Source organism: Cyprinus carpio, chromosome A9 (genome assembly GCF_018340385.1).
Source record: "Cyprinus carpio isolate SPL01 chromosome A9, ASM1834038v1, whole genome shotgun sequence".
Lineage (NCBI taxonomy): Eukaryota > Metazoa > Chordata > Actinopteri > Cypriniformes > Cyprinidae > Cyprinus > Cyprinus carpio.
In genome coordinates this window covers 24,160,287-24,183,393 of record NC_056580.1, presented here as the reverse complement: position 1 = coordinate 24,183,393, position 23,107 = coordinate 24,160,287, and the positions used below count along the sequence as shown (strand labels likewise).

The following is a 23,107-nucleotide window of genomic DNA, read 5'->3' as shown; positions in this document are numbered from 1 at the left end:
TAAATAACATACCTGCAGTTGGGTGGAGGATCCAGAGTGATTTCTGCAAGCTCTTTCTGGATTCTGCGAGGGAAAGAAGAGAGAAAGAGAGAGATGGAGAGAAAGCTGTGAGAATTGTAAGCAGCCAGGGAATTACACTGCCCTCTACCTCTGCCGCGTTTACTGCACGGCTGGCTCTCCCTTCAGCAAAGCTAACATGGCTGCTTCCTCTTTGTTCTCGGAGGCATAACCCGAATCCCATAACAGGAAAACTTTGCCGTGCTCGTTTCTGCCTTTCCCCCCATCGCACACTGCTGATCTTCACCTCAGCTCAAAGCCCGCTCCCCTTAGCTCACACCCCGCCCCTCATCGGCGGGTTTAAGTCACTTTAAGCACAAAAGATTTTCTTTTCAAGCTTATATGTAAATGAGGCAGAGGGAGGGAGGGGGGTGTTCTCGGGCATATTTGACAAGAGCTTTAATGCACAGCTCTGGTGCTGTTACTAAAGCATTATCAACAGCGTGTAAAGGAGCCAGGGCAGGATTTTTGACATTTTCTAAGAATAACAGTTTGTTTTTGATCTGTCATTTCACCCACATTGAGAAAGTCTATGGTGTTTTAATTAGCACTGATGTGGATTGATTGGTTACTGTTTTTTTTTCAGTGCCAATGAAATTTGAGGGTAGAACTTAGTATCCACGAGGCAGACGGATTTGATTCACATGTCTTGTTCCTCAAATAACTTTATTTGGAAGTTCTTGGATGCTTCAAAAGAACTTTTGCTAAGTAAACATTGAAATGAAATATAAGCTGATCACACGGCTTCTTTGCTCATGCAGTTAAGTAATTATCTAAGCTTAGTGCTTTTATTCTCAAGTATGGAGCACAGACGCTAAAACTGTTAATTGGCACATTGTGAAAATGAACTCAATGCACACAAAGTGATAATAAAAAAAAACAGTTAAATGTGTTGACATAAGATTTGCCTGAGTTACAGAAAAAGGACATTAAATGCTCAAAGACAAAACAGATAGAGTATGTCATCATTACCTCTTCGCACTGGAGGATAATTTGGCTGTTGTTTTGCTGGACAGTTTGGTGGACTTCTTCTGCTGTTGTGGAGGCGTGGGTTGTTTTCGCTCCTCTTGTTCTTCTGGTTCTGGCACTGGAGGATCTCTCTGATCCGCATCGGAACTACCGCTGCTGGTGCTGGGACTTTCATCATCTGACCGTTGTCTTTCACTGGACATTTTCCACCTTTGTAAATGACAACAAGAGGTTCTGAACCACGGCTGACTGTGATCGCAGGAGTCTCCTGGGGTTTAAGCAAATCTCAAATTTGCTTAGTGGAAACTTCAACCCTAACCTAAACGCAGCCTGGAACCCTAAACCTTTCTTTTCTTAACTGGGAGGGTATGCAAACACAAAGTGACATATCACAGAAACTTCATTTAGACTATTAATACAAGCCATCAGGATATCATGGCAAGCTTATTTAACAAATGCATCTATTTTTGTCCATTTCAACTTTACTATGACTTATTTATTAGATAAACTAGTACCTATACCAATTTCTACTAGTAAATTTCATAAGTGATCAATAGTCAGAATGGCTTATTTATAGTTTAATTAAAATTTTGTGAGATTAAAGATGTTACCAGTACAAGAAGTGATAAAAAAGTGTATACCTTTAATGCAATGCATGTCACTTTGGATAAAAACATCCACTAAATGCATAAATCTAAATCGACAAGTAACAATTGTCTCTAATAAACAGGCCTTTAAGGAACACACACTAGTCTCAAACAAATAGGCATTTAAGGAAAAGTGAAATAGATAGGTGCAACTATTTGAATAGTTCAAAAAAACTAAAAAACAGGTCCTAGAAAAACTGGAATAGGTACCTGCAACAGCTGGAATGCTTACCAGTTGGAAGTGAATAGCTAATATCTGAATCACCGATTCACATTTAATTTAATTTCAAAAATATGCTACTAGTTGACAATGGACTAGCTACTTGTCACTACAGGAATGAATGCAACTAATGAATAAACACTAGTAACTAATCAGTACTGGTAACTAATGAAGCTACTAGTCAGTGTTTGATTACTTACACTGGTAATTAAAAAAAGTACTAGGTAAACATAAGAGGTATTTGTTAGTTGCAAGTAATAAACGCGAAAACGGCTTGCCATGAGAGCAACAATCAAAATGAATCCACAGTATTTGGACTCTGAAAACACAAGCAAACGTGTAGATGATCCGATCCAATTACATCAAACTGTTGTCATTCTGAAGGAAAAAAACGTCCACGTTTTCACACGTTAAGCCACACACACACCAACTTAATCCATTAGTGACTGAGCTGATAGTATTTGTAAATAGCGCAGCGGCAACATTGTTGCAACCATTATGACGTTTCACATGGATCCGCGATACATTGTATCAGTTTTGCGCTTAATGTTACAAGCTGCAGCGACCATCACACGTTCGCAAAACCCTCCTCCGCGAAAAGAGCCTTGAGTTTTTCGCTTTCCATCAGCTGAATAGGTGCAAGCGGCTGAGCTTATGAGAGTAAACGAGAAAAACACACGGCGGTTCCAGCAGAACCTAGCGCTGAGAAGAAGGAGATTTCAAGAGCTGCAAAGGAAAGCAATAATTGCACCTATTCGCAGCATGTCCACCCCCTTCACTTTAGGAGAACAAGGCGATATCGCGAGCGAATTGCGAGGAAAAATCGAGTCGTTTAACGCACGTCGGGGCGAAAAGATTCAGATTGGATCTTTTAAAATCCTTTGTAAGAGGTTTGTTATGGTAGGAGGCACTCCAGTATCAGCATGGTGTACCAACTGATGCGTGAAGTCAGTTTCGAGCTCCCTTCACTTCAGACCTGAAAACACTAAGAAAGGACGGTGTTACCCCGCCTGATGTGGACTCTACGAGACCCTTAGAGCTTCTTCTTTACCTTAGACGCGGTCCTGTCCTGATCTGGTGTGGTAAGGAGTGTTAAAAATCCAGTTGAAATGGAGCCGGGAAGACGACGGGCTCCGGCCGAGCTGTGAACATTGGAGAGTAGGAAGGAGAGGAGGCGCTGCAGTTTTACTCGGGGCCGACGGGCGGCGCTATACAGCGCGTGGACATAAGCGTCTACCGCCTTGGATGGTCCCACATAACCTTTAAACCAACGTGGAATTGTATCACCTCACGATATGCTCCACCTGAGTTGGATTTAAAAACCTACCACCGTGTCTGTGAAGAAGACATCAGCGGCGTGTCGAGAACGAGGGGATGTTGTGGCGTCGCGAGGAAATTTTGACATGTTGTTGTTGTGAGGGCTCCATGGTGAGAGCAATCAGCTCACGGAAACTTTTGAGCGTGGGTGAGAAGTTTGGCTGGAATTCCACTGCAGGTGGGAGTCCCTGTACAGCACTGCATGACTTCTCTATTGTCTGCTATGCTTCATTCTGTACCGCTGTATGCCTCCTCTCTAGTCAAAAGTGTGTACTCCTCTATATGCTGATTTACTTCTTTATCTCTATAGTAGGCTATATTTTGCATGAGGTCATTGTAGTCTAAAGTACATTCTGCTTTCTCTATAGTGAACTGCTTCACTCCTCTATTGCCATTAGTATACTGTTCTTTAGTGTGTTGTATGATTTCTTTCCATGGACAATGCAGTATATGACTTTAATGTATATCACTACTACATTATGCTCTGTGGTGTATACTGCATGACTTCTAGTCTAAATAAACCGTGCTTTTTAATAATGCATGACTTATAGTCTATATTATGTACTGTATTGGTTTTCTATAGTCAGTAAAGTGTAGTTCTCTGTTCTGTGTGCTGTTTTCCTTCTCAGTAGGATATTCTGTACAAATTCTATATAGTACATTCTCCTCTTTGATACTACGTGATTAATCTATGATGTCCTGCTTCACTTCTTTATTAGTATATACTGTTCTATGTTCTATCTGTCATCTTCTATATATTATATTCTATGTTATCTCTATTTTCTATAGTGCTATATACAGTAGTATATGACTACCATTGAATTGTCGTTAATCTATACTTCTCCAGATTTTATGCTTACTATATTACATTCTGCTGTATAGGATTTACTTCTAGTCTTTAGTGTTTTGATTTTATAATACCTAACTCTATACTAGCATGACTTATCTGTAGTTTATAGTAAGCCAACATATATAGACTTTTGTATATTGAACGGTTTATTGCTTTATAATATAAAACATGTTGCAAGTTCCCTCTTTATACTACATACTGCTCTGAACCATATACAGTTTGAGTTCTCTATAACCTGTTGTATGCCTCTATATTGTGCTGCTTATTCTCAGCTAGTTGGTCTGGATGGTTTGAATATAATCTGGATAGGACATAACCAAACATTTTTAGTAGTGTATAGTGCATAGATTATATTATAGTGTTATAGTACATTCTGTACAGTGCATGCTTAATTCAAGGGTATTTCATTCATTTCATTCACTATCTGTATAGCTGTAGACAGAAGTGTCTGTTTTTGTAGTAAGTGATTTGACATGTTAAGGAACATTGCCCAATTATTTCCCTCACTGAAATGTTAGTCTTCCTTCCTCTGACAGCATTTAAAAATAGCTCTGACGTTGCATGTGTATTTCTGTACTGTAAGGCCACTCAGGTATCTCCAAAATGCACAGTTTATTCTACATTACTAGTTACCACCCAGAAGGCTTTAGCAAGCTTTAGTTTTAGTTTTGGTCCAAACTTAAAATGTGTACAGGCTTAGGAGAATCACTTTACTGAATCGCCTAACTGAACAGAATCAACTCTGATCTGATTTGAACTAAATAATGACACTATTTTCTTTTTATAGAGCTCTTTACAGAAGAATTTGTTTCATGTTTGAAGAAGTTTGCATCAATGATTCTGATATTTTCTCGTTTATTATAGTGAAGCTGCTTTGAAACAATCTGTATTGTATGAATCGTCATATAAATAAAGGTGAGTTAACCTTAGATATCTAAATGTTCTGTGAAATGTCTCAGATTTAAAATTCTGTCCATTTTATAACAATATTCAAACAATAAATAATTTTTTGGCATTGGTTAATGTAGAGTGACAGATCGATGTAGAGCCTCAGTTCAAGAGAAGCGGCAGTGTGAAGCACATGAACTGATCATCTCCTCCGCTTTAATACCAGTTACAGCACAAAATAAACATGAATGAATGAAAAATAACATATGAAGGTGTTAAAAGAAAGAGTACAACTTACCGAAATCCATATCCTGTCTCGTGTAATCAATCAGAGTTTCAACCGTGGAAAGACGTCAGTATAAAAGCTTGTAAACTATATGTCACAAAACATCACATTTACCTCAGAAAAAAAACAAATCTTAGACCATAAACTCGTTAGTCAGCTAGAAAATACTTTCTTGAATATTTTATTTATTTTTGAAAAAATCTGTCAAGTTTTTACGACAGACACAAATTAAATGTATATATTTTAAAAACAAATTGGAGTAGAAATATAATTATGTAATTGTAAAGTTGGTATTATTGTTGTATTATTATAAAAACGTAATTTAGTGTAATTTAAGTGTTTGTATAAAATTCCGTTTTAACTTTTAATATTATAGTAATGTAGTACTAACTGACTCATATATTTTACAGCATTAGTTGAGGGATTTTCCTTGAAAAACATTTGCCATGTACTGTATATCCAAAATTATCAATACCGAATTGAAAATGGAATCAAATCCCAAACTTGTGAATCGAAATTGAATCAAATCGTGAAATTTGTGTCAGACCTCGTCGTTATTCAGTTCATTAAGTGTCCATCTTTCAAAATGTATAAACAATTCAGCTATAAAGCAGCTCTCGAAGACAATTGTGTCACTATTTAGCTCAATTCAGTTCATATTTTGTTCTCATCCCATAGTCTAAAGGCACAATATGTACGTTTTTTTTTTTTATCCACTAGAACAGAGTTGTATATTTTGCTGACTTGTGTACTTTCATTATCCCAAATGTTTTGAAGAATGTTTAAGTCCAGAGAGATAAGCAATTTTAACCGTGTCCATAGTGCCATTGCGTCGTCTGGCAATGACGTCATACACCCTCGATTTTTCCAGTTTTATTTTGTTGAAAACGTGGAAAAACCCGAAGACACTTTAATATGTTATGCATTTTATTAGACAGGTGACGAACGCACAGAATAGCATTATAACAGAACTTTCAATGCACTCAAATGTATCTAGTATAAAACAGTGCTGTTTTACCCCACATCCGCATGACCGGAAGTTGCGGAAGTGGGCGACTGTGGCATAATAAAAGCTCTGCTGCTATCAAGCCGTGTATCGCGCTCGTCCTTCATTAGCAATCACTCCAGCGGCCTCGTTTCGCTTCCACGACTTTTAGCCCCACCCTGCTTCATACGACAGTGACCTTAATAAGTCTTTAATACATTAGCTCTTCAATTAACATGATTTCTGCCCGAGTCCCGTTAGATTGTATCGGCTGAGGGGATGAAGACGACAACTCCAACGATTCCACACTTAGTCATGACATCATCAAACTATGCCTTTGTTTCTTGTTTGTTTTGAATATGCGCCCTCTAGCTACAAAAGCGTACATATTGTGTCTTTAAGTGATGACAAATCGATGATATTACTGAATATTAAGTGTCTCCAACAAAGCAAGACAAAGCGTGACAGCAGCAATGAACCCAAACTCAGTCAGGTGACAGAAATGGAGACAGTTTTTTTTTTTTTTTTTTTTTTTTTTTTGGCTTTTGCTTTGATATTTAGCTATCAATGGCATTCAGACATTTTAAGTGTGACTTAAAGTGTCCAATTACTTTTTCAGAGCTCATATCTGTAAGATCTTTCAAACTCTATTGTTCTTTGTCAGTGGACTGAGATGTTAATCTCTTTATCATTTGCTCATACCAACTCTGTTTCAGTTTTGCCTGTGTTGAAATGTTAGATTAAAGAACACTTGACGCAAATGATGTCACACTCCACTAAACTAGATTGCTGTGATGAGAGCAACACTGTTTTCTTGTCTGCTACATGACCGTCAATCTAAGCGCATTCTAAGTGATAATCTCCAGGAGAGATGGGAGCAGAGCAGGTTTCGGAGGCTGTATTAGTTTTTTCTTGTTTTTTCCTAGCGTCTCGGCAGCATGATGTGTGCGGGTGTCTCACTTCTTGTGCTTATCGTGTGTGACAGCACATTGACAGCAGGGGGAAGGAAAAGAAAACAGAACCGTGTGGGTTTGTGCTTACCACTGGATGTCAAAAAAAATGAAATACAGGAGCTCAGAGTGAAATACAAAAGCCATGATATGAATCAAATATAAGTGGAGAGATAAAGTGCTTTAGATGGTTTGTGAGGACAGGAATGTTGATATTAAGAAACAACAGAGTAGAATTGACGTGTATCTAAACAGATCGACTCGTATCTAAATATTATGATCATAGACATTTTGTCAAAGTGACAGTACAGCCAAAAACTTCCATACAACTTACTTTCTTGTGTAGAACACAAAAACACTTAGCAGAATGTCCAAGATGCTGTTTATCATATGAAAATGGATGGGGATCAGGGACTTTGGAGTGTAACTGATGACAGAATTTACATTAAATCTCTGTAATGTGACAGTTGTCTTTAATGAGGTCGTGACATGAAAAATCTAATTTGAACTTTTGACTTATAAGAGGTTTTTGTACCATTAAAACATCCTGTAAGTTTCATAGCTTAAAACATCCTCATTAGTACAAAAAGAGCATTTATTTAACCAAGCGCCAAAAAATGGCTCAAATGGATATTGAGGAATCTGTGACGTCACACAGGGAAAATGCATTTGCATATGAGTGCTTCTAGAACAGGGGTGTCAAACCCCTGGAGGGCCGCAACCCTGCAGAGTTTATTTCCAACCTGTTCCAATCCAACACATACCATGTAGTTTTCAAATAAGCCTGAAGGCCTTGATTAGTTGAATCAGGTGTGTTTAATTCGGATTGAAGCTAAACTCTGCAGGGCCACGGCCCTCCAGGAACTGAGACGTGAGACCCCGTTCTAGAGCAAGTCATTGACAAATAATTTTACGCCATCACATCACAGGCCCGCCCACTGCTGCTCAATCACTTAACGGCTGACCAGATGCGAGCATCACTTTAAAAGCAGATAGAACCCATTATAATCACTGACGCTATCTACACTGTATAGAGATGCTTGTTTACTTTCACAATCTTGAGCTACTCCTGACAACAGGACTAATTGAAGAGTAAAGAGGATGTAGCTTTATATGAATAATATATTTTTATTTTTATTTTTTCATGCAGTTGCATTTGTCAGTCACAAGAGTGGCCATTTACTGACAAGTCTTAAGGGACCTGAAATTGTTAATTTTGAGCAGTTTGAGTGTTGAAAATAATACTTTTTGCAAATATATATGTATATTATATTATATTATATTATATTATATTATATTATATTATATTATATTATATTATATTATATTATATTATTATTATTTTCATTTTTCTGTGTGCAAAAAATAACTTCAAGGAACCTCAAGGAACATATTACAATATATATATTTTTAAATCCATGTCATGACCACTTTTATGTCAGCATGAAATTATGTTTGCAACCCATTTTACTTTAATATATTTCAGTGCAAAGCAAGAAAAAATGTAGGATGTGCCTTAATTTAATCTATTATGAACTGATTGAACTGTGAAGAGTAGACACAACTGATGAATTACAAGCAGTAAGTCTCAGAATGTGCATTAGGAGAGTAAAAAGTGTCAGTTTTGATATAAAGTTGACTTTAAATACAAGAATTATGATCATTTTATTTCCTTTCCTCTTTGTATTTAAAGCACAAGATGACCTATAAATGCCATGTTGCATAGAGAAGCAGTTTCTGATTGAATATGCTCGTGTGTGCTGAAAAATGCACGGAATGACATATACAGGAAGAAGAGAGCGTTGGGACAGACAATAATAGTGCCTATAACAAGGGAGCTGTTATTGCGCTTGCCAAGAAAAATACGCTTTAGAGGTTTTTTTTTTTTTTTATCTATAACAACGAATGATGCAGTGTTTTGGAAACTAAAAATCCTTTTAGTGGGGTTGTGGTTGACCTATAACTGTTTGTGTAAAAATTTGAATGCAACAAATCATTTGCTACTTTAAGCCATTTAAAACCTGATCTGATGGGGAATAAAAGAGCCTTATGTTAAATATCATCAAGTTTACTTTACCCAGAGCGTTGCTGATAAACACACAACACTGCCTCCACTAAAAAAGGTTAAATGAGAGTAAATTTTTGAATTGCTTTAACCCAAAATGATTGTGCGCTTGAATATTAATAAGTTCCTAATTAAGCTGTCAGCATATAGAGGCAAAAAAGAGCATTATTATTTAAAAAAGCACAGCTGGTTTCTGTTCATATTGCTGTTTTACTGTTTCATGACAGCACTTTATAATAACAAAAGAGTACTGCTTTTAAAAGTCAACTCTACTTTATACCTTGTGCGTTGTGGCTGATACCGTAGATGAGATGTGTTTGTGCATATTCAATAGTGTTGGAGGAGAGCCTGTATAACTAATTCAATTAGAATTGTTTAAATACCAATTTCTTGCAGCAACAGGACGTTTTGCTCCAACTGCTTTTGTATGCTGATACTAAGAGAGCAGCTGTGTGCAATCTGTTCTGTTTTTCCTGACCTCACAGGTTCAGCCGCTTTCTGTACATACGAGACTGTTGATGTCCTGAAGTGCGACACTGAGGACTTGCTCAAGTGTAAGAGATCCGTCACTGAGGCTTTTTATGGAGACCCTGTTTGAATAGGAGCTTGTGTGAACTTACGAATGCATGCCTGATGTCAGAGGGAGGAACAGCACACCAGGATCTACATTTATGACACAATACTGAGCTTATTGACACTGGCCAGGAGCCTCAGAATGGTTGAAATGAAATACTAGCTTACTAGTACTAGGAAAACTGGAAAGTATATGCAGTATACCAATGTTTCCAAGCCATCTTTGTCTTATGTACTCCCATAGCCCCATCAGCAGGGCTTCAAAAATGCATTCTTTTTAACTTATGTTTTGCTGTATATCATTTAGGATTTTCACGAATATTATTAAAACGGCAACTATTACAACAATAGTTGTTTAAATTGTTTTTGTTGAAATATAGTTTTAAACCACAACAAATTAAATGTGAAAATTATATGGGTCTAAGATGAAAAGTTGTTGTTTTTTTTTGTTTTGTTTTTTTTGAGCAAAAAAAAACAAACAACTCATACCCCCCCCACCCCCTTGATTTACAGAAGACACCCACTAAGAATCAGTTTTTAATCTTTTAAAATATAATCAAATTTAGTATGATCCCTTTTTCTTTTAAATAAGATTATATTATATTATATTATATTATATTATATTATATTATATTATATTATATTATATTATATTATATTATATTATATTATATTATATTATATTATATTATATTATATTATATATATTATATTATATTATATATTATATTATATTATAAATATAAGTCCAGCTCAGAATAAAATGTTGTTTCATTTTTACATAAATATATCTGTTTGATGGAACATTATTTCACTCGTATTTTGACATTTTATTTTCACAAAAGTTATTTGAAACATTGAAGTACACTTTACTTGCATTTCTATGCTTCAGTTTTGCAAATTTCATTTGATGTGGATACCAAATAGGACAAATCATCTATGACATAATATTTTCAATACAAAATAAAAATTTTATATATATATATATATATATATATATATATATATATATATATATATATATATATATATATATATATATATATATATATATATGTGTGTGTATATATAATTTTTTTTTAAATGTTTAAATAATACAAAATTTAAATATAATTATATTATCATAATAATTTTTTTTTTATAATTTATGTATTTATTTGTTTATTTATTATTATTCTTTTATTATATTTGTCACACTGTCTAATTTGTGGCTGTATACTGGATGTTGCATTTTTCAGAAAAATAAAAAAGCATACAGTTGCAGTTAATAATGTAGAGGGGTTTTTGCGCTGAATGCCCTTATGGCTTGGGTGTGTATTATGCAAATTACTAACCACAGACATGCCTTCCTATATTTAGAATAGTAAGCAATAACCACAATCTCCCTTGTAAGCAAATAATTTCCCATTACACTTTTAGTTTCCTCATTTGGTGGACAGCAGTCGCAGCACCTGGCTCTGAAAACCTTGTTATCGTGAAAGTATTTTACAATATTTATATTTTATGTGTTATTCTTTCTTTAGACAAAATCAGATGATCCCTGTCTAGTATTCTTATAACAGCCATCTTTCTGATCTTTTTGATACTGTTGCAGACAGGCACTGTACTCACTCTCTGCTTTTGTTAACAAGATTGGTTATGCTAAAAGTGAAAACATTTTTTGTAAGCTACCAGCAGAGAGGGAAATTGATAACTTGTCATTAATAAATTGTCTTCTCTTTGTTCGGTCTTTTCAAACTGTGCCAGACTCGTGAGTGTGTGTGTTTGCGTTTGTTTGTGTTGTGCAAATATGCATGGAAGGATGCCAAACACTTGCAGCAGAGATAAGGTCCCATTGATTGATGGGATTCCAGTGAATGCTGCCCTGTAAGAAGTGGAAACTCTGGAGTCTCTGTTTTCAGCAGAAAAAACACAGTGCCTCATCTGTTGGAAGCTACTGTTTTGATAATTTTGTGTTTTCATTCAGCAGTCAAAGAAACATTTGCATAAGGATCCACTAGGATGGGAATTTTGGTCGTTTTGTTTATCCAAGTACTCCAATAATCAAACAAAGTTCCAGGGATGTGGGTGGTAGGATACCATTGTTTTGAATTGTTGGGCAATGTGCATAAGCGTCAGATGGACATTTTTTAACCATTGCAGTGAGTTTCTTGTACCATAAAATGTTTTTGTAAGATGGTGTGTCATAACTTTTTTTTTTTTTTCAAAGTTTGGCTCGTAAAAGCCTGCCTCTTCAGTGACAGCCATTCAAAAAGCCAGAGATCATTTATCATCTTTTTATTTTTTATTTTTTATTGTTTAACCCAGAGTTGATCCTCCCTATAAGCAAAATATGCAAGCTGTTTAGGGCCCCCGAAACACCAGCGGGCCCCCTTGCTCACAAAGATGATTTAATTTTAGTTTTGTTTTTGAATTTGGCCAGCGGTTATGAAAACATGAATGATCATTTGTTTTAACGCGGTGTGCTGTCGCCCTTTCTACGTAAATATCAGTCAAATAATGTAATCTGAATGTCATACAGTCTTGCTCAAGACTAAAAAAATGAGTTGATAGCATACCGAGCCGCGGAAGAGACGCTGTTTCTCAAGCGCTTTCCGCAAGTGTGATTCGAGACGGACTGCAACATGGACAAATGTATTTCATTCATTCAATCATAACCACTCTATTTCATAACCACTTTTATTTTCAGTTTTCATTTAAGTTTTAGTGAATTATTATTATTTTTTTTAATGTGCTTTCGTCTTTTTTTTTTTTAGTGATTAAACTATTTATTTAAGTTAGTTGCCAAGACACCGTTTTTAATTTTCATTTGAGTTTTGCATGTAATATTTATATTTTATTTTCTGTCAGCTTTATTTCAGTTACTTAAACAATTTTTACTAGTTTTAGTTTTAGTTAATAATATTAGAAATCTGTAAAAAATACATGGACTTCAATTGGTGTGAAACACTTTGAAGTTGTAAAACACTCAAGTTGCGCAATTATGATGTTTTCAAGATCAGTCTTTGCTGTCATGTCTGAGTACTCTTAATTTTCTCAAGAATTATCAGAGAATGCTGGAATAACTATGGAGTGCATTTACAAAATTGTGGAATTATTCAGAAGATGAGAGCAGATGGGTGAGTGCATTAATCCATGAATTCTCAAATCTGCTATGTGAAACTCTCAGGAATCTTACACTACCAATTACTGGTTATATTCAAAGATTGGAAAGTGGTTTACAATGATGGAGTGGAAACCTGATCTGGTGGGTGCCATCCAGGAGTGTTTTATAGTCTTTTATTTGCCTCTGGCGTGATGCTTTAACATGCCGCTGAACTCAAATCATCAACACCCCCCTCCCATTCCCTTTTCTTTTTTGTATCTCCACCGGGTCCATTGTCCTCTGACAGCACAATTGCTACGCTGCCACCGGCTGTGTGTTCAAATGGAAATAGACTGAATTAATATTGTTACTTATGAGTGCTAAAGAATTCCACACCTTTCCTGCCTTACACTGACAAACAGGAATATACTTACTCCATAGTGCAACAGATGTGCTGTAGAATATATTACAATATGTAGCATTGTTGGTTAGAATATGCTCATATGTTTGACTTTGGTTCTCTAGATGGCTCTTACTTATGTGAAAGCAAATTTTGATTCTTGATCAGTATAAAATTAGTAGGGTTAGTTGGGCGTAATGGAGATACTATTACTGGATTGGAGGTGAAATGTTTTAAATATGTTGCACAACCGTTCAAAAATTATGTTTTTGTGCTAGAAACAGAAAATAAGATCATCACAAGAACATCAAAGTTAACAAAATGTGTCTATATTACTTCGTTAACTTGTCAGAAAACTTCAAAGAAACATCTCAGTGGCTAATGAATCAACATTGTAGAAGAAAGGGCTAGATTTCATGCGCAACTTCCATTCATGATTTCACTGCTCTTGGGTGAGGGAGCTTCAGAGGTTTGTGGTACTCTAGTGGTTCTGACACATTTCGGAACAATGTGTGAAATCATACTTGCATAGCTAGAAACATTCACGCTCCCTTACTTCCACAGGGTATGTTTTGAGCTTAAGAAACTGAGGAGCCATTGTCCCACATTGATCTATTTTTTTTTATATATATATATGTGTTCACTCTTTCTGTCTGGGTTTAGCTGTGGCTTAGAGACTGTTTGGAGGAAGGTGTGCAGTGGTGGTTTGTGGGGAGAGTGGGAAGTCGGCTCTGGTTATTTTTGTTGGCCGGTGCAGGCATTTCAAGAGGCGTCCCCAAGGCCACAGATAGACAGAGCGAGCCGACTCCAGCCCCTCTCCGTATGGAAGAGCAGCTGTATTATTCAGCTCACACAAAGTGAAGTGCAGCCCCTCCTTTCTGACTGCTCACTGGCAGAGTTTGTTTTTAATCACTGCAATCTGCGGCCACTTCTTCCCTGGCTCCCCTGATGGGTAATAGAATGTAATGGTGGGCTGATTCTAGGCTTGGCGTGGCTATCAATTTTTTTTTTTAGATTTAGCTCACTCAGCCATGTAGGTCTCCACTTTTATAGCCTGTTTCTTTTGTGATTTCACTCCATCACTTTCTTATTCCCTGTGGCAAAGATCTGCTTAAACTAGCATGAATTTCTAGGCTGGTGTACTGTAGTTTGCTGGTTGGTCCTACAAAACTTATTTGGTGAAGCTAGAGCATGGTGCAGCTGGTTAAGGTTTCCAACACATTTGGGTCTCATTTTTTCTAATTTTGCCTCTGATGTATTTCCAACAGAAACATGATATTCAGTGATTCGTCACTTTATCCATAAGGAGTTGATTAATTAGATTTTGAGTAATTGATTCATAAGGCGGCGATTTATCCATAAGGAATTTTTTTAATTGCAAAACATGCGTTACATACCAGAATGTGGCCGGGGTTTTCCAGGGTTGTGTGTTATTCAAAATTTTATTTAGAATTTTTTTTATGTTCCGATTGAATTTGATGCATTCATTCTATACACACTCAGTTAAGGAGAGCTGCCACATAAATATTGTGCTTTCAGTTGTGTCACGTTTGGACTGATCGCTGATTGTTTTCGTCACTAACATAGTATGGTGCAAAGATTGCTCTTATAGTTTAAGCAACGTCGTCGCAAGTGTATAAACAGTATTATGTTAGTATTATTTATATAGTATTTAATAATTTGAATTTTGAAACCTTTTTTTATTTTCAGATTTCATTTAAATTTTACTTATTTTATTATGTGCTTTTATTTTTAAAATATATTTACTATTTATATTTAATTTGGGTTTTTTTATTTTAGTTTTAGTCATTTTTCTATTTAAACTCATCTTTTTCAGTTAGATGCCAATGCAGCATTTTTAATTTTTATGTTTTTCATTTAATTTTATCTTTTTTATTTTATGAATTGAGGTAGCGAACAGAATGCAGAATTTCAATTTAAGGATGTAGAAATTGTTGAGCTTTGCATAATTTTACAAAGCCTTGTCTGAAAGTTTGAAATAAATTAAAAAAAATAATAATAATAATACATTTTGAATATCTCTTACACTTAAAAAAAAAATAAATTGATTTCTTTCATTTGAAAATGGGTTTGTGCTGCCTTAAAATGTTAAGCTTAGTCAACTCAAATACCCAAGGCAGTACAAAGATGTTTTTTTTTTTTTTTTAAGTTGAAAGAACAATTATTTTTTTTAATGGTGTATTGAAATGTGTACATAATTTTAAATTTTTTTTTTTTTTTTTTTTTTTTTTTATAATTTATATACCATAATGGAAAAAACGCTGTATTTTCCACCTACTTTCTTTAATTCCAAGTCATCTTTTTCAGTTAGATGCCAATGCAGCATTTTTAATTTTTGTTTTTTCATTTAATTTATATCTTTTTTATTTTATGAATTGAGGTAGCGAACAGAATGCAGAATTTCAATTTAAGGATGTAGAAATTGTTGAGCTTTGCATAATTTTACAAAGCCTTGTCTGAAAGTTTGAAATAAATTAAAAAAAAAAAATAATAATAATACATTTTGAATATCTCTTACACTTAAAAAAAAAAAAAAATTGATTTCTTTCATTTGAAAATGGGTTTGTGCTGCCTTAAAATGTTAAGCTTAGTCAACTCAAATACCCAAGGCAGTACAAAGATGTTTTTTTTTTTTTTTAAGTTGAAAGAACAATTTTTTTTAATGGTGTATTGAAATGTGTACATAATTTTTTTTTTTTTTTTTTTTTTATAATTTATAGACCATAATGGAAAAACGCTGTATTTTCCACCTACTTTCTTTAATTCCAAGTCATCTTTTTCAGTTAGATGCCAATGCAGCATTTTTAATTTTTGTTTTTCATTTAATTTTATCTTTTTTATTTTATGAATTGAGGTAGCGAACAGAATGCAGAATTTCAATTTAAGGATGTAGAAATTGTTGAGCTTTGCATAATTTTACAAAGCCTTGTCTGAAAGTTTGAAATAAATAAAAAAAATAATAATAATAATACATTTTGAATATCTCTTACACTTAAAAAAAAAAAAAATTGATTTCTTTCATTTGAAAATGGGTTTGTGCTTGCCTTAAAATGTTAAGCTTAGTCAACTCAAATACCCAAGGCAGTACAAAGATGTTTTTTTTTTTTTAAGTTGAAAGAACAATTTTTGGTGTATTGAAATGTGTACATAATTTTTTTTTTTTTTTTTTTTTTTTTTTATAATTTATAGACAATAATGGAAAAACGCTGTATTTTCCACCTACTTTCTTTAATTCCAAGTCAGTGGTGCTGCCAATTCAATTTAAAACGAACATTAAATATGAACTCAGTTTGGACTTTGTCAAGCTTTATATAAAAAGGAATTTGTGGACAAGCAAGCTTACTATAAGCTAAACATTTCTAAAAATTCAGCCGCTTTTGGCTTGAAGTGAATGCGATCATCTGACTCTGCATGTTTTGAAACATGGAGCAAAAAATTAAAGTGATTGCTTTGGGAAATTGTTTTACCGTTCTGTTGTGTATAACTACCTCTTTTTAGTCAGCTAAACATGCACAAGCTCACAACCTCCTGTACACCAGCCCTAACAGCACATGTATCTTGCCTTCCTCTAGTTAAGCTATCATGTTCTGCAGGATTGGATCTTTGCATCCGTGTAGACCTGAAGGTTGGTATGCCAGGGGTCAAAATGGCCCCTGGGGGAGCTGCGTATCCTGCGAGTCGCTGAAGACATGACTTTTCTTTTGAATGCTGCATTTTGGAGGCCTTTGTGTCATTTCGCAGTCATTTAAACAATGCTTTTATCAAAAGGAAGATTATGACAGATTACTGTTCTGAACTCGCGGCTCACCGCAGAGATAGAAGCCCCTTAGATCACATATTTACACGGAAGCTGCTGTGCTGCAACCTAAGGGACGTTTCAAAACAAATGCCACTTCTCTTATGACAAGCATATTTACAATCACCGCAAACGACTTGTACAATGATTTCTCGCATGAGTGCTGTGTTGAGTGAGAAATACAGTAGGTAGACATCCAAAACGTCGTTTCTACCGCCGCTCGTACCGCCGCCGCGGCGTCTGCAAAGTGCATTTGCAGCTTTTGACCGCTGAGTGGCGCTTTAATCACAGGTTTTCAAACAAGCGCATCAAAGCACATTTTCGCAAATAGACGTCAGCTTTGCCTCACCGAAGTGTTATATTTGATTGCAGTCGGGGAAAATGAAAGAAAAAAAAATATTTAATATTCACAGATGAAAGTTTAGTCCTTATGAAGATATGTGCGTTTCTTAGAATGAATTCAAGCAGGATAAATGTCAAGCCTATGAGCCTGCGCTTATATTTTCTCTACACCATATTTTAGATTAGACACATTTAAATAGTGTGCAGTATTATTAATATAATATGAATTATGTGTTATATTATTAAAAAGAAAATGTGGTTTACTTTGCATCGGAGCATTAAAAGTGGTAGCCTATTGTGAGCTAGGCTTGCTGTTTTATAAATTAGTTTCTTTATTTTAGTAAAACTAAGGCACTGTATAATTTCGCTCCCATTATTTAGGCCTAATTAAAACAAGAAACGAATAAATTAAACCTGCACGATTTAACTAAATCATTGCAACTCTAAAGAATGGATGGATTAATAAAACGTCCTCACTTATCAACAAAGTGCACACGATGTAAAAAAATAAAAATAAAAAGAGCTTCATTAATTGACAACTTCAGTGATTTTAAATGGAGTCTTCTTTGCTTGCTTTCATATAATTTAAGTAAAGTAAAAAATAAATAAATAAAATAAATAAATAAATTGCAGCCGCATTTAAATGCAGGTTTGTATAATATTCCGTAAAATATCAGTGCAAGATTTGCTCTGCATGATGCTGAGTGCACGCAGCATTTATTCTTATTTGTCTACATATTTTATCTTCATTACAAATCTTGTTTTGGTTTTATTTTGGATAATTGCATGTAAAAAAAATATTTACTTTGTAATGCATATGCAAAATGTGAATTATTATTTATATTCAAGTGTTTGTGCAAAAATTATTAATGCGCATGCATGACAGGGAGGCGCCCTCTCGATCACGTAATTTTTTTCCTAATAATGAAATAACTGAAAATTGTGGCGTCTCACATACATGAGAAATATATCTACAGAAAGCTTAAATGTATTTTAAACGAATCAATTCAAAACGAAAGCATTATGTAATCTGTGAAGGTTGTATTTCTGTTTAAAGGCGCGTCCATGTGGAGAGAGTCAGCACTGTGAATTTCATCTTGCAGCCGACAAGAAAACATTTGTTTATTAATAAATAATTAAAATGTCTCCTTTTTTCATAATTATTAGGCTACTTCTGCCTGTGCTTTGTGACGAACTTAATGCATGTTCTTGAGCGTGGAATATATTAAGGCTGGATTATAGTAGTAAATTTATATAAAACTTGCGATTAGTTGAATAATGACAAATGAACGACTAGTAACTAGAAAAATCTTACGTGGGAAGCAGACCTATTAAATACCATCTAGACATCTCTGTTAAAGTTTTTAAAGAATTTTATACGCATTTGCATAAATTCTTCCTTCAGAACGGTCTGGATAGATGCCTTACTGATTTTTCCTCTGAAACACAAAAACGAAAATTGAAATAAAATAAATATTTAATGTTTTGAGAATGATTGGGCTCAACCCTCCCCGTGTGTTTGAGACACGCTGTCGAGCAGAGTATGAGCGGAGCGGAGTGATTCTGACTGAAGAGGAGCGGATTTTTTAAAAGTCAGGAGCGTCGTGGTTTTCACTCGCTCCATCACCGCTCCATCACGAGTACAAGTCATGCCAACAGCCCGTAATATAACTGCATATTTAGCAAGAATTCACATGATAAACATATTTAGCTATAGCTTGATAGGCTACTCATAATCTCTCCGATCAGAAGACTATAATGACGGCAATAGTCGAGCGGGATGTTACAGGCTAGTTCTCAAGGAATTTGTCTTCCTTTTACTGATTATTTTCGGGTTAAAGCGTGATTTAAACAGATACAGCACATTCACACGTAATCGCTGTTGCAATAATGCATTCAAACAAATGTAATCTTACAGTAGGCTACTTCATCTGTATCTGATTTTGAATGAGCAGAAATCTGTAACAAATGCATCGATCTGTAGATAAAATAACTGATGTAAACTGTTATTTTCATCACAAACAAAATTTGCACAGCAGAAAGCAGCAATTATACCTTTTAATGCTGACAATTTTATTAGTTTGGAGTTTGGTAGGACAAAAAGTTTGCACACAATAGCAAAATACCCATATAAACTATCCTACAAATTTATTTATTTATTTTTTATTATTTTATATTTATTAAAAGCTATTATGAACATAACATTTCAACTTTAGCCACGGAGTGAAGGCGGAGCAGTGTTTCTGGTATCAATGAACCTCGGAGCTTAGTGATTATTAAATGCTCGGAGCGCGGAGGGAAGTTGTTGCTGCTCCACTCCGCTCACATAGGCCTACTGTACTGCCGAGTGAGAGAGATGTTTCACCCTATATGAACAAGGCCGTCCGGTGTAGACACAGTTAGACAGTGTCTGCTATATTTACAAATAATTGATATAAGAAATAAAAATAAATACATAACCTAAACCAGCGGCATAACGAGATGAAAATATAGACTAGAAAACTGATTTAGGCCTACACTTGGTCTGTCCTCCGTCCATGACACTGATTCACTGCGGAGCTGCCAGTTTTAATCTGAACAGCTCTTAACGCCGAGTGGATGGCATGATGGGCTAGTATTAAAAAATAATATATTTTTATATTAAAACTTGTTTTGAACAATTTCTTTGTCATTTGAATATTGATCTTAAGTAGGGAGGCAAAAAAAAAAAAAAAAATCGATTTAAATTGTAAATCGGATTTTTTTGTCAAAAAAAAACGGGGATTTTTTTTTAGGCCATAGGCCTATCGCCCAGCCCTAATGCAACAGTTTTTTTTTTTTTTTAAATTTTTTTTTTTTAAGGCAACATCCTCTGAAATTAAGTTATAATAACTAATAAACTTTATTGCGCTGTACAGTAGTCAACATTTGAAGTGATCAAACCTTTCTTTAAAGTTGTCCTAAAACCTGTTCTGCAAGTTTGAAACCCTCATAAGACTGTCCATATGAAAGAGCAAGAGATTCACACCTTTATCTCGACCCCCACAAGTTATATAGAACTTCCCCCCAGCCCCCTCCAGCTGAACTGAACTCGGTCTGTTTTTTTAGCTGTGAGGAACGCTGTGTTGTCATGTTACTGGGTTGAAACATGCCTGCACACACAGCAGCCCTACTCTTTTTATTCATTATTTTCCCACAGCCCATATTATTATTTTCACTAGACCAAAATAATAACAAATTATCAATTGATAATTAATCATTATTTTTGCCAAAATCATTGTTATTTGTGAACGTAGGCGTTTGCGGAAGGCTTTAAGACCAAGAGGAATCCTCCGTCAGCTGCTCCCGCGTCACAGCGCGCGGGACTCGCGCAAACTGACCCAACATTTAGCAAGGCAGGAAAACATTCAGTCTGCCTGAAGGAAGACGTATTTAACAGTTAATGCTGTTAAATAGAGAGTAAAAAAAAGAAAAAAAAAATACAACTAGTGTAGGCTATCCTTAAACTTGGAGCTCATTATATTGAAGTACAAATCCAAACACCAGAAGCCTACACTCTCAACTTTTTAACTGCAGGCAGATATAGGCCTATATTATTGTACATTACAAATATTTGGATTCCTTATTTTATTAAAGAATAAATACTTATTTTCTTCAAGAATAAACATTATAAATAAATAATTAAAGAAAGAACCTCGATTAGTAGCCCTTATTTGTAGGTTGTAGGAGATATGCGAGCGATTCATAAATTTAAAAAAGAAAAAAGTGGGTGCTTGGTTTCAGAAAACGAATACAGCTCGTAAAAAATGCTATGATGCAAAAGTCATGCTAACTTATTAATTCATAGAAATAATTTAATTTACATTTTTTTTTTTTCGAGATTCAACTTGAATTTCAATACTATTAAACTGACTTTAAAATCTCAAGGAGTTTATAAGTTGAAACGGTAAAATGTCACAGTGCATGCTAGCCTAAATGAACTTGTATCTTGTATAGTATCCGAAGACTTGAGTTGCATGTTAGCATAAAACTAACAATATAATTTGATTTGATTTTTGCAGTTTTTTTTTTTAATGAACAATTCCTGTATAAAATGTGACAGCAACCTTTATATCAAACATTTTGAAATCGTCCACAGCTGAGCAACGCAGGAGGCAGATCTGAAGTTATATTTGTTTGTTCACGAAGTGAATGTGATGCACACTAGTCATTTTTAGATTCAATGGAAAAATAAAGCTGGATAAAAAACATACACGAAAACACGCTAAAAAATAAATTACATTTGTGAGAGTTGCATTTTATTACATTCAGAAATAATAACGGCAGGCCTAATAATGCTATAGGCTAATGTACCAACAGGACATTTTTAGTTCCCTTCACTTTACAACAAAAAATGGAAAAATAAAAAAAATTATCAGAACAGAACAAGAATTACAAATATATAATTCTAATGGATAAATATAATTGCAGCAGGCTATTATATATAATAATATAGGCTTATAAACAACAACAAAAATAATAATAATTAAAAATAATTTAAAGCGATAGGATACATAATGTTGGGCTTATCTCTCTCATTCGGGACAAATCCAAACATGTTGCCCATTTAAAGCTAAACTCTTTTTCATTAGGTAAAATAGGCTTTGGATTTCACACGTGTTTCAGTATCGACGAAAAAAAAATAATTAATTAATAATTAGCAAAATTATGCCAAAGTGGCCCGCTGCTGCGCCCGTGCATGGCTCGGTGAACGACTGCTGTTTCCAATGAATATGTGTGCATGAGGGCACCAGCGCGATCAAAGTCACAATTCACAATTATTGGTCACACAGTAAAGGCATAATTCAAAAATGCAAAGTGTTAGCAGTTTGAAAAATCAAGAATAATAACAGAGTTAATAAGAATTATTTGTAAATGCTGGACCGTTCTCCTTTCGCTCTGCAAATGGAACCTGAAGATTATTATTATTATTATTATTTTTAAACCAAGAATGAAACCGAAATGAAAAACATTTTAATCCGTTATATATATATATATATATATATATATATATATGATATATATATATATATATATATATATATATATATATATATATATATATATATATATATATAATGACTGTTTAAAAACAATAGCATGCATAAGAGCCTTTGTGTAAAGGTTTTTTTTTATTTTTTGATGAGTAGACTGTAGCCTAAGACTATCCTATTTTTAGTGGCTTTTAAGGATGTTATAATGTATATTATAATGTTATTGTTTTACGTCTTCCTTTCATTCTACAACAACAACAATCACTCAACAATCCCCCCCTCTCCACCACCCGGCAGTATCTCCAATAATTATAACAACACACTAATTATCAGCACTCAACGCCGCAGCTTAATTAATCATTTTGGTTGTCTACCATCTGTAGGTGTGAGCTGTGAATGCGATGGGTGTGTGCTCTCTCTGTTGAGTGTCTAGGGACATTACTTCCAGTTTCTGCTGCTGAGGCCTGGGGCTAAAAGAGGGATTACAGGATATACACAAAGACAGCTGTTTTTGAGTTTCATTACCACAGTCTTTTTTCATCCCTTTTGTCTTCCTTTGTTCTGTTGATACATTCATTTCAATGCACACTCAATTAAGGAGAGCTGCCACGTGGATAGTGTGCTTGCAGTTGTGTCAAGTTTGG

The 23,107-nt window shown here is 34.7% G+C and overlaps 1 protein-coding gene and 1 long non-coding RNA gene across 2 annotated transcripts in view; one reads left to right on the top strand and one right to left on the bottom strand.

Annotated features, from left to right (window-relative positions):
- The window catches only part of LOC109063926 (ubiquitin-conjugating enzyme E2 E3-like), a 36,425-nt gene extending 33,104 nt beyond the window's left edge, over positions 1–3,321 (bottom strand). The window contains exons 1-3 of the mRNA XM_042764201.1: positions 2,945–3,321; positions 1,030–1,236; positions 13–63 (exon numbers count right to left, since the gene is read on the bottom strand). Coding sequence (XP_042620135.1) covers positions 13–63; positions 1,030–1,229 — 251 coding nt within the window. The 5' untranslated portion in view covers positions 1,230–1,236; positions 2,945–3,321. The remainder of the gene's footprint in view (positions 1–12; positions 64–1,029; positions 1,237–2,944) is intronic.
- LOC122146157 overlaps positions 3,254–23,107 on the top strand; it is a 43,102-nt gene continuing 23,248 nt past the window's right edge. The window contains exon 1 of the long non-coding RNA XR_006160859.1: positions 3,254–3,388. This is a non-coding gene — a long non-coding RNA (uncharacterized LOC122146157). The remainder of the gene's footprint in view (positions 3,389–23,107) is intronic.